Source organism: Oncorhynchus keta, chromosome 16 (assembly GCF_023373465.1).
Source record: "Oncorhynchus keta strain PuntledgeMale-10-30-2019 chromosome 16, Oket_V2, whole genome shotgun sequence".
Lineage (NCBI taxonomy): Eukaryota > Metazoa > Chordata > Actinopteri > Salmoniformes > Salmonidae > Oncorhynchus > Oncorhynchus keta.
The window spans coordinates 18692896-18711303 of record NC_068436.1 but is presented as its reverse complement, the minus strand read 5'-3'; the positions used below and the strand labels follow the sequence as shown (position 1 = coordinate 18711303).

Sequence of the window (18408 nt, the reverse complement as noted above, 5' to 3'; positions counted from 1 at the left end):
GATCTGCTGCACCACATTCACACACAAGGTACGTCACTCATGTCACTCACGTCACTCATGTCACTCACGTCACTAACATCACTCACAGCTGCTGAGCTAACAATCCTCTCCTTCTAACTGTGTCTGTATGATGTCTGTGTGGCTTCTAGAATTCTTCAAAGACTTACAAATCATTAACTCTTTATTTGCACACTCAAGGAATAGTATATATTTACAGCACTTAGACTTTATGTTTAATAGCATAACCTTGAGGTGGATCCTGAAGGGGACTTGAATAGGAGAACCAGTAAGACGGGTGGTAAGATCTGTCTACCTACATGTACGTATTACCTACAATTGGATTTGATTACATTTTTTAAGCTCTGTGTACTTTCCCTCCAAGACAGGACACCATTGTAGTTGAATGTGCTCGGAACCACAAAAGCCTTACCTCTCGTGATAACATTTAACAGGTGTAGCCTGTGTCTCGCCATCCTAATGATATGCTATTAGACCTACACCGCCCTCTCTCTCTCACTCAAGAGTAAACACATGTAATACGGTTGTGTGCGTCAAGGGGCCACCATCTCTGGGGAAATGCTACCTCAGTTATGGGAGTTTAGAGAGAGTAAAGAGAGGTACTGCTAGAACAGTACCATGAGTTAATCCTTACAAATCCTTTAGAGGATGTCAGACAGGTGTGGAAAAGGAGAGAGTGTGAGAGAGAGAGAGGCAGGGAGAGGGAGAGCAAGAGAGGCAGAGAGACAGAGAGAGACAGAGAGAGAGAGAGAGAGAGAGAGAGAGAGAGGGGCAGGGAGAGGGAGAGCAAGAGAGGCAGAGAGACAGAGAGAGAGAGAGAGAGAGAGAGAGAGAGAGAGAGAGAGAGAGAGAGAGAGAGAGAGAGAGAATTGAGAGAGAGAGAGAATGAATGCATACCTGAACCTGGTCGGCACACCTGTCTGGCTGGTTGGATTGGCTGAGGGAGGGAGGAAGGAAACAACTGTAAAGTCTGCAGTTACTCCATCATGATGACAACAACCTCAGTCTAACTCTGGATACCTGTTGAGAGCAGTGAGGAAAAGACAGAAAGTGAGAAAAGGGGAAAAGTGTGTAACAAGGAACAACAAGCTAGAGGAGGGGAAGACTGACAGAAGACAGGACACTGGACATTATCCACTTGGAAGTCTCAAGGACCACAGAACAGGTACTAGGTCCATCTCAAAATGATAAAGTCCTAGCTAATAAGCAAGCGTTTTGCATATAATTTCATGTGGGCCAGTGCATTGTGTGTGTGTGTTTCTCCAATACTAGCCTATTGTACACCTGTCACATGATGGATCACAAGTGGGTTTGCCAGTGGTGCTTAGTTTGTAGAATTGCTATACTTCATCAGACTTGGTATGATAGTATTATATTGGAGCTAGCTCATTTCCATTCTCTAAATATACACCAGGAGGAGCCATGTGAATCTGTGAAGAAAGCCTAAGCATATGTAAATGTGGGTTAAGTCTCAGGTGGAGACCCAAACTTAGTCCTGAAAAATGTAGAAGTACTGAGATTAGGAAGGCGTAGCTACTTTGCATGTGTCTCCTTCAATATCTAACTACAGTAGGCCTCAACATAGATGTCACTTAAATATCTAGCTAACAATAGCTAGCAGTAGAGTAAACTCAAAAACACAGACTATCTCCCTAGTACTATTCCACAGTAGGCCTTGCTCCTTCTAGCCAGCTAGCTACTTCTCCCGTAGGTAGCTAACTACAGTATCTAGGCAGGGCTCCGAAATGAAGGGTGTCCTGTTGTCCCGGTGATGATAAAATGTCTGGAATGTCTGGGAAGATTCAAACAGACTCTGGGACAGTTCTGGGAGGATATTTCCACATTCATACAACTACTGTACATACAAAACACATAATTATAATACGCTGTTAAAGCTGATGGAAGAGATTAGAACGTTTAGCTTCAAATGTTAATGAGCTATTATTTCTGCACATTTTAAGCACAGCAATGCACACTCAGCAGTAGGTTATGTGTCAATGTTCCAAAATGCAATCCATGGGAACACACTGTTCTAAAGAGCTACATTCAGGCTACACAGAATAGATGTACATACGCTAGTATTCCAATGTTGACCTTTTTACAGGCCATTTTTTACGTGAATTTCTGGCTCTATTTCAGTAGTAAATTAAATGACTGTGAACGACTGAGAGACTGAAAAACAGCTTCTATCTCAAGGCCATCAGACTGTTAAACAGCCACCTCTAACATTGAGTGGCTGCTGCCAACATACTGATTCAAATCTCTAGCCACTTTAATAATAACACATTGGATGTAGTAAATGTATCACTAGTCACTTTAAACAATGGCACTTTATATAATGTTTACATACCTTACATTACTCATCTCATATGTATATACTGTATATCATCTACTGCATCTTACTTATGCCGTTCGGCCATCGCTCATCCATATATTTATATGTACATATTATTATTCATTCCTTTACACCAGTGTGTATAATAAGGTAGTTGTTGTGAAATTGTTAGATTTCTTGTTAGATATTACTGCATGGTTGGAACTAGAAGCACAAGGATTTCGCTACACTTGCATTAACATCTGCTAACCATGTGTATGTGACCAATAACATTTGATTTGATTTGATTTAGACGTGGGACACCAGGTCGGCACAATTAATTATTTAGTTGAACAGAAAACCAGCAGGCTCCGGCCCTCGAAGGGTAAGAGCTAAGTACCCCTGATATGTAATATTAAAATAAATAATAGATACATAATATATTTCCTTTATTATTATATATATATATTTTTTAAGTATATCATTTTTGTTTGCTCTCTCTTGGGCCCACCACGGGCCTGGGACCCCCAGGGGCCTGGGACCCCCAGGGGCTTCTGCCCTGGTAATCTCCTGCATTAATCTGTCCCTGGTCCCTTGTGTGTTGGCCTATATAGGAGTCTACCACATTTTGAGTTCTATCAACTTTAAGTCCTGTGTGACTGTGAGTCTTGTCCCACAAAATACGTGTCTTTGATAGCCAGCTCTGTACATTTATCTGCATCCAATAATTGATGGAAATGGAAGTATTATGTCATTGATTTCACGTTGCCTAGTCACCTGATAGTTGATGATGAGTAGTAGAAGAACTCAAGGTACAGATGCATGATAAGAGAGATGGCAAGTACCTGTGGATTTTCCTGCAAGAGAACATTAGTATGAGATAACACAGTGAAGGAAGTGAAGAAGTGCATTCTATTTCAACCAGTATGGCTTTGGGTGACCAAAGCCAATCATGTCATTCATGTCATGCATTTTATCAACAAATTCAAACACTACTAACTTATAAAACAAAAGGCTGATTTGTCCCCAATTTTGATCAAATATTCCGACCTGTCACTTGCGCTCACGTTGCGCTTATGAAAATATATATAATATTGTAAGGATGTGGCTAAACCTACTGATGATGTTTAACACGTGTTCTTCAATCATTTTTAAGATCTGACATGCCATGCAGCCCAGTGCAGCGCAAGACATGTCATAGGCCAATGGTTAACCAATCATATTTTTCAAATCCTGAAAGGCAAAATTCCAGGTAACCTTGGAGAGGAAAGTTATGCCTTACAAGTTTGCTTCTGAGGAAGAGCTGCAAAAGTAAGTAAGTAGCTGTATTAGGTGGAAATATAGAAGGTAATTTCATCAAACTTCATTCCAAATATAGATGTTTTTCTTGAGACAATATGTGTGGGCATAGGCAGATGTTGCAATTGGAGGAAGCATTTGGGCATATTCTATAATGAGATTCAATAGATACATCTGTCCGTACAAACGTTGAGAAATGATGACGTAATTTACATTTGTATTGCTCTCTTCCACCTTAAACCCCATGAGCTCTCTCTCTCTGTGTGTGTGTGTGTGTGTGTGTGTGTGTGTGTGTGTGTGTGTGTGTGTGTGTGTGTGTGTGTGTGTGTGTGTGTGTGTGTGTGTGTGTGTGTGTGTGTGTGTGTGTGTGTGTGTGTGTGTGTGTGTGTGTGTGTGTGTGTGTGTGTGTGTGTGTGTGTGTGTGTGTGTGTGTGTGTGTGTGTGTGTGTGTGTGTGTGTGTGTGTGTGTGTGTGTGTGTGTGTGTGTGTGTGTGTGTGTGTGTGTGTGTGTGTGTGTGTGTGTGTGTGTGTGTGTGTGTGTGTGTGTGTGTGTGTGTGTGTGTGTGTGTGTGTGTGTGTGTGTGTGTGTGTGTGTGTGTGTGTGAGTGTGCGTGCGTGTGTGTGTGTGTGTGTGAGAGTGTGAACATGATATACCCTGTGTGTGCTGTGGTGTGGTGGTGTGGGTGGTGTAGGCTGGGTGGTGTGTGTGTGTGTGTGACATAGGCTGTGGTGTGTGTCATGACATAGGCTGTGGTGTGTGTGTGTGTGTGAGAGTGCGTGCGTGCATATGGATATTTTACATGTGGCCACCCTAGTATGGCTACTGACATTAACCATAAACAAATGAAAGATAATAATAAGTACTAAGAACATGATATACCCTGGGTGGTCATGACATAGGCTGGGTGGTCATGACATAGGCTGGGTGGTCATGATATAGCCTGGGTGGTCATGACATAGGCTGGGTGGTCATGACATAGGCTGGGTGGTCATGACATAGGCTGGGTGGTCATGACATAGGCTGGGTGGTCATGACATAGGCTGGGTGGTCATGAGGCTGGGTGGGTCATGATGACATGGGTGGTCATGCATAGGCTGGGTGGTCATGTGGCTGGGTGGTCATGACATAGGCTGGGTGGTCATGACATAGGCTGGGTGGTCATGACATAGGCTGGGTGGTCATGACATAGGCTGGGTGGTCATGACATAGGCTGGGTGGTCATGACATAGGCTGGGTGGTCATGACATAGGCTGGGTGGTCATGACATAGGCTGGGTGGTCATGACATAGGCTGGGTGGTCATGACATAGGCTGGGTGGTCATGACATAGGCTGGGTGGTTTTGACATAGCATGTGTGGTAATGACATAGTCTAGGTAGTGATTTGTGAAAGTAACATTGTGTGAGCCCCAAATAGCAGTTTAGGTTACAGAGTGCAAACGAGTAAGTGAGGATTACTAGCAGTCTTATTTTGTGTTTTAAACATATTGCCTAGTTATAGTGCATGTTTAAAGATGTTTCCTGTCAGGCAGAGCCTGTGGCCTAACAACAGCCTGAAGGCCTATTGATCCTTGTTTTCTCCAAACAGACCAGGTTGTTTTTACCATGTTGCAATAGGCAACAGTATCAGAGCTGGTTGAGGTCTCCTCTGTGCTACCGGTCCTACTTCATTCCACTCCCTGTCTGATGTGACAGATACAGGCCTACTGTGTGAGCTAACTAGGGTAAACATCAGTCAGAGTGCACAGACCACATTCATCTACATTATCTCACAGGCAGCCATGCTTGACTGAGACAAATGTTCCTCTGTGGAGGACACAGTCTGTGTGTGTGTGTGTGTGTGTGTGTGTGTGTGTGTGTGTGTGTGTGTGTGTGTGTGTGTGTGTGTGTGTGTGTGTGTGTGTGTGTGTGTGTGTGTGTGTGTGTGTGTGTGTGTGTGTGTGTGTGTGTGTGTGTGTTATGTAATACAGTGCTGACAGACATTACCTAAACAAAAGGGACATTTACACACACTCTCATTCCACCTAATACCTGGGAGCTCCTGTCCCCTAGCTGCAGAGATCCAGATAAGTAGCCCTACCAGCCAGCCCTAGCGTCTCACCAGCCTCAACCTCAGCCCCAGCCTCCAGCCCCAGCCCCAGCCCCAGCCTCAGCCCCAGCCCCAGCCCCAGCCTCAGCCTCCAGCCCCAGTCCCAGTCCCAGCCCCAGCCCCAGCCAGGCTCCCTCTGGGCTGGGCAGATTCCTCTCAACAAACTTTTTAATGACACCTAACACTTGTGTTCTGTTGCCCCCTAGCTGCAGAGCTCCAGACCAGTAGCCCTACCAGCCAGCCTTACCGTCTCCCCAGCAGAGGTACAGACCACTAGCTCTACCATTTTCCCCAGAATGGCTCTCTCCGGACCGGGTGGCTTCCTCTCTGAGGATCAGTTCATCTGTTCTATCTGCCTGGATGTGTTCACCAACCCAGTCTCCACACCCTGTGGTCACAGCTACTGCCTGGACTGCATCTCCACCTACTGGGATGGTGTGTATTGTGGCTTTGTATATACTGTAGACTACCTGAAATATAAATGTTTACATAGGTCTATATACTGTAGACTACCTGAAATATAAATGTTTACATAGGTCTATATACTGTAGATTACCTGAAATATAAATGTTTACATAGGTCTATATACTGTATATTACCTGAAATATAAATGTTTACATAGGTCTATATACTGTAGATTACCTGAAATATAAATGTTTACATAGGTCTATATACTGTATATTACCTGAAATATAAATGTTTACATAGGTCTATATACTGTATATTACCTGAAATATAAATGTTTACATAGGTCTATATACTGTAGATTACCTGAAATATAAATGTTTACATAGGTCTATATACTGTATATTACCTGAAATATAATTACCTGATATTACCTGAAATATAAATGTTTACATAGGCCTATATACTGTATATTACCTGAAATATAAATGTTTACATTGGTCTATATACTGTATATTACCTGAAATATAAATGTTTACATAGGTCTATATACTGTATATTACCTGAAATATAAATGTTTACATAGGTCTATATACTGTATATTACCTGAAATATAAATGTACATTTGTTTGTATGTACATGAGCCCAATATATGCAACAACTTACATCCATGCAATCTTATTGGTTGTTTCCTATTAGTAGGCCTATTTCATCACATCCCCATTCAGAGATCAATTGTATTCCGCCATTTGAATGAATGAAATGAACTGTAACTTGTTGTTGAAGGAGGAGGAGGGAAGACGTGTGTGTGCCCGCTGTGTAAGGAGAGCTTCAGGAAGAGGCCGGAACTTCACATCAACCGCACCCTGAAGGAGATCACCGAGCAGTTTAAGAAGATGGCGGACGGATTGGACCGGGGGGCCATGGTGTTTGAAGGAGGGATTGAGAGTCAAGGTTGGGGTGGCAGTGGAAATGAGGAGGTGTCATACGGGGTTGAGCGTCCTCCGGTCCCTCCAAGACCCCCAGGGATGGGTGTGATGCCTGGGGATTTGTTGTTGGAGATGAAGACCAGGTTCCAACGACCTTCGAACTCCAGAACCCCTCCGCCCGTCCTCCACCCCCACCCACCCTCACCCTTCTCCTCCAACACCACCGCCCTCTCGCCCCCCGCCCCTCCTGTTGTCCCACGCAGATACACCCTGAGCGGGCCGGCTGATTCCTTCACCGACGCGCCTCTCTGTCCTGAACACCAGAGGGGGCTGGAGTTCTTCTGCCGGACAGACCAGACATGTGGGTGTGCCGTGTGCATGGAGGGAGAGCACCATGGACACCAGGTTATACCAGCCAAGAGAGAGTGGCTCATTAAGAAGGTAGGGAGATGGACAGAGGTGGAGTAGCAGAGGTGTGTGAACTAATTCTGATGGAGATGTAGGGTACTCCAATTGCAATGCTACTACTGTAGAAATGAAAACATACTGTATTAACCAAAGCTATATAGTCAGTTTAATAAACTCTACACAAAAGAGACTGGGTGTTTGAAACATATTTAAATTGTGTTAATCACATGCTTTGAGGTAGAGGTAGATATGTACATACTAGGAATACGGAATAAGTACATTGCAGTATGTTGACTCCGGTCTGTTTCTGTATGCAGTCTCAGTTGGAAATCACAGAGGCAGAGCTGAGGGACATGATCACACAGAGAGAAAAGAAGGTGGAGGACATCAGGACATCACTAGAGAACATACAGGTGTGTGTCTGGAACACACACACACAGACACACACACACAGACACAGCACACACACACACACACACACACACACACACACACACACACACACACACACACACACACACACACACACACACACACACACACACACACACACACACACACACACACACACACACACACACACAGAACACACACACAGACACAGTACACACAGTACACACACACAGACACAGCACACACAGAACACACACGCAGGCACAGCACACACACACACAGTACACACAAACAGACCACACACGCAGTCACAGTACACACACACACAGTACACACACAGACACAGTACACAGTACACAGTACACAGTACACAGTACACTGAACACAGTACACTGAACACACATACAGACACAGTACACACACAAGGACACAGAACACACACACAGTCACAGTACACACACACACACAGTACACACAAACAGACCACACACGCAGTCACAGAACACACACACAGTCACAGTACACACACACACAGTACACACAAACAGACCACACACGCAGTCACAGTACACACACACACAGTACACACACAGACACAGTACACAGTACACAGTACACAGTACATAGTACACTGAACACAGTACACTGAACACACATACAGACACAGTATACACATACAGAACACACGTACAAACACAGTACACACACGCAGAACACACAGTCACAGTACACACACAGAGACACACTACACACATACATACCACACATACAGACACAGTACACACATACAGAACACACATACAGACACAGTACACACACACAGACACAGAACACACACACAGACACAGAACACACACACAGACACAGCACACTGTACACACAGAACACACACACACAGAACACACACACAGACACAGTACACACATACAGAACACACATACAGAACACACACACAGACACAGTACACACATACAGAACACACACACAGACACAGTACACACATACAGAACACACATACAGACACAGTACACACACACAGACACAGAACACACACACAGACACAGTACACACATACAGAACACACACACAGACACAGTACACACATACAGAACACACACACAGACACAGTACACACATACAGAACACACAGTTACAGTACACACACAGAGACACACTACACACATACATAACACACACACAGACACAGTACACACATACAGAACACACATACAGATACAGAACACACACACAGACACAGTACACACACACAGAACACACACACAGACACAGAACACACACACAGACACAGCACACTGTACACACAGAACACACACACACAGAACACACAAACAGACACCGTACACACATACAGAACACACACACAGACACAGTACACAAACACACAGACACAGTACACAGAACACACACAGACACAGTACACACATACACACATACAGAACACACACACAGACACAGTACACAAACACACAGACACAGTACACAGAACACACACAGACACAGTACACACACAGAGAACACAGACACAGACACAGTACACAGAACACACACAGTACCCACACACACAGAGCGTACTGTGGAATTAATTTTCTCTTTCTCTCTCTCTCTCTCTCTCTCTCTCTCTCTCTCTCTCTCTCTCTCTCTCTCTCTCTCTCTCTCTCTCTCTCTCTCTCTCTCTCTCTCTCTCTCTCTCTCTCTCTCTCTCTCTCTCTCTCTCTCTCTCTCCCTCCCTCCCTCCCCTCTTTGTCTTTCCATCCTCCCTCCCTGCCCCTCATCATCCCTCTTTCTCCCTCTCTCTCCCTCTCTCTCTCCCTCCCCTCTTTGTCTTTCCATCCTCTCTCCCTCATCATCCTCTCTCTCTCTCTCTCTCTCTCTCTCTCTCTCTCTCTCTCTCCCTCTCTCCCTCTCTCTCTCTCTCTCTCTCCCTCTCCCTCTCTCTCTCCCTCTCTCTCTCTCCCCAGGTGTGTGCGGAGCATGAGACAGCAGGCAGCATGCATGTGTTCTCTGCCCTGGTGAGCTCTGTGGAGAGGAGCCAGGCAGAGCTGTTGGAGGTGATAGAGATGTCACAGCGGGCTGCACAGCACCGAGGACAGACCCTCATCAGAGACCTAGAGCAGGTCTCTTTTTATTCATTCATTTTATTTGAGTGACTGGTTTATTTCAGAGAGAATGGTTTATTTCATCAAGAGGACAATAATATCAATAGCAGAGAAGGCAGAGTTGACACAATATTATTAAAACTTAAATGCGATGCATTGAAATGCGATGCATTGTACTAGATTTGGCTAAACAGCTAATTTACATCTTCAGTAGGTGATCAATAAAATAAATTCATACTGCTATCTTTTTTTGCTACTGATATTGGTGATTGTTGTCTTTGTGACTGTGTTGCTGCAATGGTTGACAAACCAATTCCCTCTGGGATTATTAGTAATAAAGTATTTCTTGTCTTTTCTTTCCTATCATAGGAGATCTCTGAGCTGAGGAAGAGAAGCGCTACCCTCACCCAGCTAGCCCAGTCTGACGACTACGTACTTTTCTTCAAGGTTAGAGACTCTTTCTGTTCATCACGTCTTTTTTTCTTTATTCATCCTTTTCAACAATTTATACCTTTTTTAAACCGTTGTTTCCTTCAGTTAACTTAGTTACAAGGTAAGAGGTACTTTTCCTTTCCATTCTCTTCATTTAAAATGATCTTGCCTCTTGTTTTTTCTAATTCATTTATTCCTCCATTCTCTTTATTCCTCTTCTCAGACATTCTCCACCCCGCCTCAGACCAGGGATTGGTCGGATGCTGTTGTGACCTCTGACCTCACCTCAGGGGCGGTGCTTCTGACTGTCAATCAAATGGTGGAGCGGTTTCGGGAGGAGCTCAAGAGACTGCCGGAGATCTGTGAGTTATGGCTGACCGTTGTAGATCTCCTATACATTCTATCTATGAGTACTATCAGTTTCAAAGTGGGCAAAACTGGTTGAAATTACGTCAAGATTTTACCACTTTTGCTCGCTGGGTTGTTGCAAGTGACAAACAAAGAATATCACCAATACTGTAGTGTTGAGACGGTCTAATTTTACTTTATGAGCATTAGTAGGCTACAATACTGTAGTGTTGAGACGGTCTAATTTTACTTTATGAGCATTACTAGGCTACAATACTGTAGTGTTGAGACGGTCTAATTTTACTTTATGAGCATTACTAGGCTACAATACTGTAGTGTTGAGACGGTCTAATTTTACTTTATGAGCACTACTAGGCTACAATACTGTAGTGTTGTGACTGTCTAACTTACCTTTATGAACATTAATAGGCTACAATACTGTAGTGTTGAGACGGTCTAACTTTACTTTATGAACACGACGAAGCTACAATACTGTAGTGTTGAGACGGTCTAACTTTACTTTATGAACACGACTAGGCTACAATACTGTAGTGTTGAGACGGTCTAACTTTACTTTATGAACACGACTAGGCTACAATACTGTAGTGTTGAGACGGTCTAACTTTACTTCATGAACACTACTAGGCTACAATACAATATGTAGAGGATGATGTAGACCATCGATTCTCAACTGGTGGGTCGTGACCCAAATTTAGGTCGCAAGCGGTTTTGAATGGGTTGTGTGTGTGTCAGTAAAATAAATACAAAATTTAATAAAAAAATACTCCAGTCTCAATTTAAACAATTTAAACCAGGTAGAGAGTGTGAATAAATGATAATGAACTTACTTTTTTTAAAATAATTTAATCTCTGAACAGTTTGTCTTCAATCACAGTATTTTCAATATAAAGCTATTAGCAGCACTATTTTGGTTGATTTTGTTGTCTCAAACCAGTGAGTTTATTAACAATCTTCATCAAGAACATGGGCAAAATGTATTTATTGACAATGAAAGAGGTGGGAATGTTGTTCCCTTGTCATATAATTGCTATATTTAAAATCAATACAGAATTAAAAATAGTTTTTCAGATTATATTTTTCAGATTATTTTTCCCAATGCAAATATTGTGTCGTGACAGACAACCTGGTTAATTTAGGGTCCCAAGGCAAAACCAGTTGAGAACATATAGACCCATAAACTGCATTGTCTTTTGTTGGCTAGGTCTGCGTCCTCAACCTCAAACAGACCAATCCGTGGGGAGATATAGTCCAAGTAAGGTTTACACGCTCAAAGTACCATCCCATCTGTATCTTTTAGTGTTAATTATGATCTAATATGTGTCTGATATTGATTAATGCATTCTCTTATGTTTGGCCAGGGTTGCGTCCTCAACCTCAACCAGACCAATCTGCGGGAAGATGTAGTCCAAGTATGATTTTCATTCATGTCTGTGTCACACTCAAAGTCCCAGCTCCTCCCATTCCGTGTGTCTAATCATCTATACGGTATTGATTTGATGGATTCTCTTTTGTTTGACCAGGTTTGCTTTCTCAACCAAACTATGCTGTCGGAAGAAATAGTCCAAGTAAGTCCAAGATAACATTCATGTCTCTGTCACACTCACAGACCCAACAGATGTCTAATAATTCATACAGTAATTGATTTCCTGTATTCTAATTTGTTTGTCCAGATTTACCTTCTCAACCAGACCAGTCCCTGGGAAGAAGTAGTCCAAGTTAGATTTTAATTAATTCACGGCTGCTTCTGTCACACTCATCCCTTTCCATTTGTTTCTAATAATAATACTGTATTTGATTACATGATATTGTTTTGCCAGGTTTGTGTTCTCCACCTCCACCAGAACACTCTGTAGGAAGAGATAGTCCAGGTTTGTGTTCTCCACCTCCACCAGAACACTCTGTAGGAAGAGATAGTCCAGTTTTGTGTTCTCCACCTCCACCAGAACACTCTGTAGGAAGAGATAGTCCAGGTTTGTGTTCTCCACCTCCACCAGAACACTCTGTAGGAAGAGATAGTCCAGGTTTGCGTTCTCCACCTCCACCAGAACACTCTGTAGGAAGAGATAGTCCAGGTTTGTGTTCTCCACCTCCACCAGAACACTCTGTAGGAAGAGATAGTCCAGGTTTGTGTTCTCCACCTCCACCAGAACACTCTGTAGGAAGAGATAGTCCAGGTTTGCGTTCTCCACCTCCACCAGAACACTCTGTAGGAAGAGATAGTCCAGGTTTGTGTTCTCCACCTCCACCAGAACACTCTGTAGGAAGAGATAGTCCAGGTTTGTGTTCTCCACCTCCACCAGAACACTCTGTAGGAAGAGATAGTCCATGTTTGTGTTCTCCACCTCCACCAGAACACTCTGTAGGAAGAGATAGTCCAGGTTTGTGTTCTCCACCTCCACCAGAACACTCTGTAGGAAGAGATAGTCCAGGTTTGTGTTCTCCACCTCCACCAGAACACTCTGTAGGAAGAGATAGTCCAGGTTTGTGTTCTCCACCTCCACCAGAACACTCTGTAGGAAGAGATAGTCCAGGTTTGTGTTCTCCACCTCCACCAGAACACTCTGTAGGAAGAGATAGTCCAGTTTTGTGTTCTCCACCTCCACCAGAACACTCTGTAGGAAGAGATAGTCCAGGTTTGTGTTCTCCACCTCCACCAGAACACTCTGTAGGAAGAGATAGTCCAGGTTTGCGTTCTCCACCTCCACCAGAACACTCTGTAGGAAGAGATAGTCCAGGTTTGTGTTCTCCACCTCCACCAGAACACTCTGTAGGAAGAGATAGTCCAGGTTTGTGTTCTCCACCTCCACCAGAACACTCTGTAGGAAGAGATAGTCCAGGTTTGCGTTCTCCACCTCCACCAGAACACTCTGTAGGAAGAGATAGTCCAGGTTTGTGTTCTCCACCTCCACCAGAACACTCTGTAGGAAGAGATAGTCCAGGTTTGTGTTCTCCACCTCCACCAGAACACTCTGTAGGAAGAGATAGTCCATGTTTGTGTTCTCCACCTCCACCAGAACACTCTGTAGGAAGAGATAGTCCAGGTTTGTGTTCTCCACCTCCACCAGAACACTCTGTAGGAAGAGATAGTCCAGGTTTGTGTTCTCCACCTCCACCAGAACACTCTGTAGGAAGAGATAGTCCAGGTTTGTGTTCTCCACCTCCACCAGAACACTCTGTAGGAAGAGATAGTCCAGGTTTGTGTTCTCCACCTCCACCAGAACACTCTGTAGGAAGAGATAGTCCAGGTTTGTGTTCTCCACCTCCACCAGAACACTCTGTAGGAAGAGATAGTCCAGGTTTGTGTTCTCCACCTCCACCAGAACACTCTGTAGGAAGAGATAGTCCAGGTTTGTGTTCTCCACCTCCACCAGAACACTCTGTAGGAAGAGATAGTCCAGGTTTGTGTTCTCCACCTCCACCAGAACACTCTGTAGGAAGAGATAGTCCAGGTTTGCGTTCTCCACCTCCACCAGAACACTCTGTAGGAAGAGATAGTCCAGGTTTGCGTTCTCCACCTCCACCAGAACACTCTGTAGGAAGAGATAGTCCAGGTTTGCGTTCTCCACCTCCACCAGAACACTCTGTAGGAAGTCCAGGTTTGGATTCATTCCTGTTTCTTTCACACGCACAGGCCCATTCCATATGTGTCAGTTACCAATGATACATAAAGTGTCTAATTAAGTGATAATGACCGATATGGCGGTGTTTGGAGGATAAATTGGCACAGGTGTTGTTAGGCCCGAGACCAATATATCCTCCAAACACCTGCTTCGAGGGCATCGTCACTTTTATACAACGGGTTACTAACATGTTCAAATAACGATTGACATATTTTCATTGAAAGCGTTAACTTGATTAATTTATTCAAACTATTTCATCCTTCCACAAGATATAAGCCGACACAGATCTAGGGTTGCTACATAAGCCGGCTGGTCGTTCATTCTATCAGTTCGGTTGCCAGAGACGCGACCCAGTCGTTCAGTTCTGTATCTATGAATGTGATCCAGTCGTTCAGATCTGTATCTATGAATGTGATCCAGTCGTTCAGTTCTGTATCTATGAATGTGATCCAGTCGTTCAGTTCTGTATCTATGAATGTGATCCAGTCGTTCAGTTCTGTATCTATGAATGTGATCCAGTCGTTCAGTTCTGTATCTATGAATGTGATCCAGTCGTTCAGTTCTGTATCTATGAATGTGATCCAGTCGTTCAGTTCTGTATCTATGAATGTGATCCAGTCGTTCAGTTCTGTATCTATGAATGCGATCCAGTCGTTCATTCTAAATGTTCCATTGCCATACTGGCTGGAAACGTTTTATCCCTTGCTTGCTAGCTTGCCAACTACGGCTAACTTACAGTCACGTCAAACAGTGCAGCCAGAATATCAACAGTAGCTGCATTAGCATTAGTTTAAGCTGTTATATAGTGACATTTATTTGAATACATCCACAACAATGAGCTAATGAGGCGCGATTTCGCCTGGCGTAGAACATGTTCTATCCCATCAGGACACTGTTGTTCAGAGGAGCTAGCCAACAACACAATCACTTCAGATTGAAGCTGGAACAACTGCAAACTAGCTGCACTTCGTCTCGTTTTACCTTTTTTCAATTGACATTTCTTGCTATACTGTATACCTAATGCCAGCTGATTCATGATTTAGACTGGCTGAGAAACACTGCCTGTCTGTCTCATCCCGACTCCCAACACCTTCATTACCATGGGACAGCTGGAGATCCAATTTGAATATTGAAACTACGTTGAACATGTCGGAGAGACAGACAGGTTTATACAAATCTCAGCTGTTGAAAACTAAATGTTAGTCTAAAAAAAATGTGAGATAACGTCTAGATATCTTTTTATAGTGGAGATAAAGTTCATGACTTCCCTGCCTGGGCTGATGAGACAGTGGATTGCGCAGTCTGATGGAACAGAGTAAATAGGCATTTTAACGTGATAGATTTAGCCGGTGGTAACTTGTGGAATAGACACCGGCTGGAATGAGATTTTAACCAATCAGCATTTAGGATTAGACCCACCCATTGTTTTATTACATGTATTCACTTTTGTTTGGCCAGATTGGCTTTCTCAACCTCAACCAGACCAGTCAGTGGGAAGAAATCCAAAACCAAGTAAGGTTTTGATTCATTTATTAACTCAAAGTCCCAGTCATGTGATAATACATACAGTATTTGATGAGGGGTTAGATAGTTTAACACCTCTCTCTCTCTCTCTCTCTCTCTCTCTCTCTCTCTCTCTCTCTCTCTCTCTCTCTCTCTCTCTCTCTCTCTCTTTCTCCAGAGGTGAGGAGAGTGCAGGAATATGCAGGTATGTACTTCCTTCTTCCTGTATCATGTTTTCTGTATTCATGTGTCAAGCACATTGCTGCTAGTTATAGACACAAAACTGCTGAATGAACTCTTGATTGGTGATTGATGACTTTTTCTCCCTCTTTCTCTATGCCTCTGTTCTCTCCTTCTCTCCCTCTGTATGTCTCTCTCTCTGCCCACCCTCCCCTTCTACCTCACCCTCTCCCCTCCTCTCCCTCTCAGTGGACATAACCCTGGACCCCCTCACCGCCCACCCACGCCTGCTCATCTCCGACGACGGCAAGCAGGTGCGCTGCTGGGACCGCTACCAGCCCGTGGCGGACGGCCCTGAGCGCTTTGACCGTGTGGTCTGCGTCCTGGGGCGCCAGGCCTTCTCTTCGGGACGCCATTACTGGGAGGTGAGAACAGAAGCAGGGCTAGTTTCATTCCAACAGCCATCAGGCTGAAGAACAGTGGCTCATAATGGGGCCTGATAGATGGAGGGACTGTATGCCAGGGATGATGTGAAAATACATGTGCTCACCGTCCAGTGTTGTTGTATTGAATGATGTTGTATTGTAGTGTATTGATTATGACTTTGGGTGATTTGTATTCGTAGGTGGAGGTGGGTGGGAAGACGGACTGGGACCTGGGCGTGGCTAGCCACTCCATCAACAGGAAAGGGAAGATCATAGTAAGCCCCGCCCACGGCTACTGGTTCCTGAGTCTCCGGGATAAGAACGACTACGCGTTCCGAACGGAACCGTCGACAGCGCTGGGCCTCAACCACAAACCCAACCGTATAGGGATCTACGTAGACTGTGATAAGGGACAGGTGTCCTTCTATAACGTGGACGCTAAGATGCTCATCTATACATTCACCGACAGCTTCTCGGATGTCATTCATCCCTTCTTCAGCCCTTGCACCAATAAGTCTGGCAGGAACGAGGCGCCGCTCATCATTTGTCCTGTCTCGATGCCTCTGGTGGACTGAGATGGGTTTTTTGTTTTTTGTTAATTCCTTAAGGTAGTTTCATTCAGTCTGTCCTTGTTCAATGTTCTTCACTGAGCCAATAGGACGGGACTGGATAGGTCAAAGCAATATGGTGGAAGCTATAGCTGATGCGCCCAATATACCCAGATGTCTCATGTCAACATAGGGAAGGGAACAAGGCCAGAAGAGAGGGAACAATTTTGTGGAATGAAATACAGTCTCTTAGAACCATTCATAATGACCTCCTCTGTTCTATGGAGCTGACCAATGGATAATCTGGATACTGAGTCTGGATCGGACTGATCATTTTGACCAATACAACCGACTACAGTCCATCAGTCTGAGAATTAAGGATTTCACCATCTGTCCTTATCACAGGATGAATGAATCTGTCTATATAGGGTCATATGTGTCTCACAGGGCTCCCTATTCACATATAGTCTGCTTCTTTGACAAGAGGCCCCATGGGCCCTATGTATTGCATTACTATAGGGAATAGTGTGCTATTTGTGACATAACCACAGTCATTACAAATAAAACATATTACTTGTACATTACAATCCAATTTTTGAAGAATGTCCACAATAAACCGAATGTAAACTATGTGGACTGGGAGCCACTGAGTAAGACCCAGAGACAAACACAAAGACAAAGAATCCTTTATGAGCCAGTCAATTTAGTCATCGTATTCTACACAGAGTGGACAAAACATTAAGAACACCTGCTCTTTCCATGACATGGACTGACCAGGTGAATCCAGGTGAACGCTATGAGCCCTTACTGATGTCACTTGGTAAATCCACTTACATCAGTGTAGATGAAGGGGAGGAGACAGGATAAATATGGATTTTTAAGCCTTGTGACAATTGAGACATGGATTGCGTATGTGTGCCATTCGGAGGGTGAATGGGCAAGACGAGAGATGTAAGTGCCTTTGAAAGGGGTATGGTAGTAGGTGCCGGGCACACCGGTTTGTCTCAAGAACTGCAACGCTGCTGGGTTTTTCACGCTCAACATATTGGATAGCCTGGGGTGAATGAGACTGAATACTTTTTGGAAAATTATATTAGTGACAGAATATATTTGAATCATGTTGTAATAGGAGTTCAATTGGAGGCTAATCTAATAAATCATTGCATGAATTTTTCTAAAATAACCCTGACCTTGAGTAGTCAATCTTCTTGAACTTTCTAGTACAGTATTGTATAGGCTATTATATTATACCCTGTTAGAGCCTATTAAATTAGCATATTCAATAAGGCTACAAATAAAATATTTATCCAATTGATAGCCTGCATTTCATTAAATCTGAAAGCAGGTATAGGGCCAATAC

The 18408-nt window shown here is 43.8% G+C and overlaps 2 protein-coding genes across 4 annotated transcripts; one reads left to right on the top strand and one right to left on the bottom strand.

Moving 5' to 3' along the window:
• Positions 1-937: 937 nt before the first annotated feature.
• Positions 938-18231, top strand: btr01 (bloodthirsty-related gene family, member 1). 2 transcript variants are annotated; one of them, XM_052464989.1, is made up of 16 exons: positions 938-1183; positions 5926-6154; positions 6911-7494; positions 7779-7874; positions 9834-9989; positions 10341-10418; positions 10627-10765; positions 11974-12024; positions 12131-12181; positions 12293-12337; positions 12443-12487; positions 14222-14272; positions 15851-15904; positions 16074-16100; positions 16325-16500; positions 16701-18231. In XM_052464989.1, the coding sequence occupies exons 2-16, from the start codon at positions 6016-6018 to the stop codon at positions 17073-17075; spliced, it is 2067 nt and encodes a 688-aa protein (XP_052320949.1). In that variant the 5' UTR covers positions 938-1183; positions 5926-6015; the 3' UTR covers positions 17076-18231. The 2 variants fall into 2 exon arrangements, with proteins under 2 accessions (XP_052320949.1, XP_052320947.1); XM_052464987.1 differs by lacking the exon at positions 14222-14272 and adding an exon at positions 12947-12997.
• Positions 12494-15844, bottom strand: LOC127908027 (uncharacterized). Of its 2 annotated transcripts, XM_052464990.1 has the most exons (6): positions 14339-15844; positions 13778-14236; positions 13370-13726; positions 13115-13318; positions 12962-13063; positions 12494-12655 (listed from the first exon to the last, which is right to left on the bottom strand). In XM_052464990.1, the coding sequence occupies exons 1-6, from the start codon at positions 14378-14380 to the stop codon at positions 12500-12502; spliced, it is 1320 nt and encodes a 439-aa protein (XP_052320950.1). In that variant the 5' UTR covers positions 14381-15844; the 3' UTR covers positions 12494-12499. The 2 variants fall into 2 exon arrangements, with proteins under 2 accessions (XP_052320950.1, XP_052320951.1); XM_052464991.1 differs by lacking the exon at positions 12962-13063.
• Positions 18232-18408: the final 177 nt, after the last annotated feature.

Excerpts from the sequence above, each read along its gene's own strand:
- btr01 (XM_052464989.1), top strand. The coding sequence starts at position 6,016 with ATGGCTCTCTCCGGACCGGGTGGCTTCCTCTCTGAGGATCAGTTCATC. Across the intron at positions 7,495-7,778 it reads GAGAGTGGCTCATTAAGAAG|TCTCAGTTGGAAATCACAGA; the intron begins GTAGGGAGATGG and ends TTCTGTATGCAG. Across the intron at positions 10,766-11,973 it reads CAAGAGACTGCCGGAGATCT|GTCTGCGTCCTCAACCTCAA; the intron begins GTGAGTTATGGC and ends TTTGTTGGCTAG.
- LOC127908027 (XM_052464990.1), bottom strand. The coding sequence starts at position 14,380 with ATGAATCCAAACCTGGACTTCCTACAGAGTGTTCTGGTGGAG. Across the intron at positions 13,727-13,777 it reads TACAGAGTGTTCTGGTGGAG|GTGGAGAACACAAACCTGGA; the intron begins GTGGAGAACACA and ends GTTCTGGTGGAG. Across the intron at positions 13,064-13,114 it reads TACAGAGTGTTCTGGTGGAG|GTGGAGAACACAAACCTGGA; the intron begins GTGGAGAACACA and ends GTTCTGGTGGAG.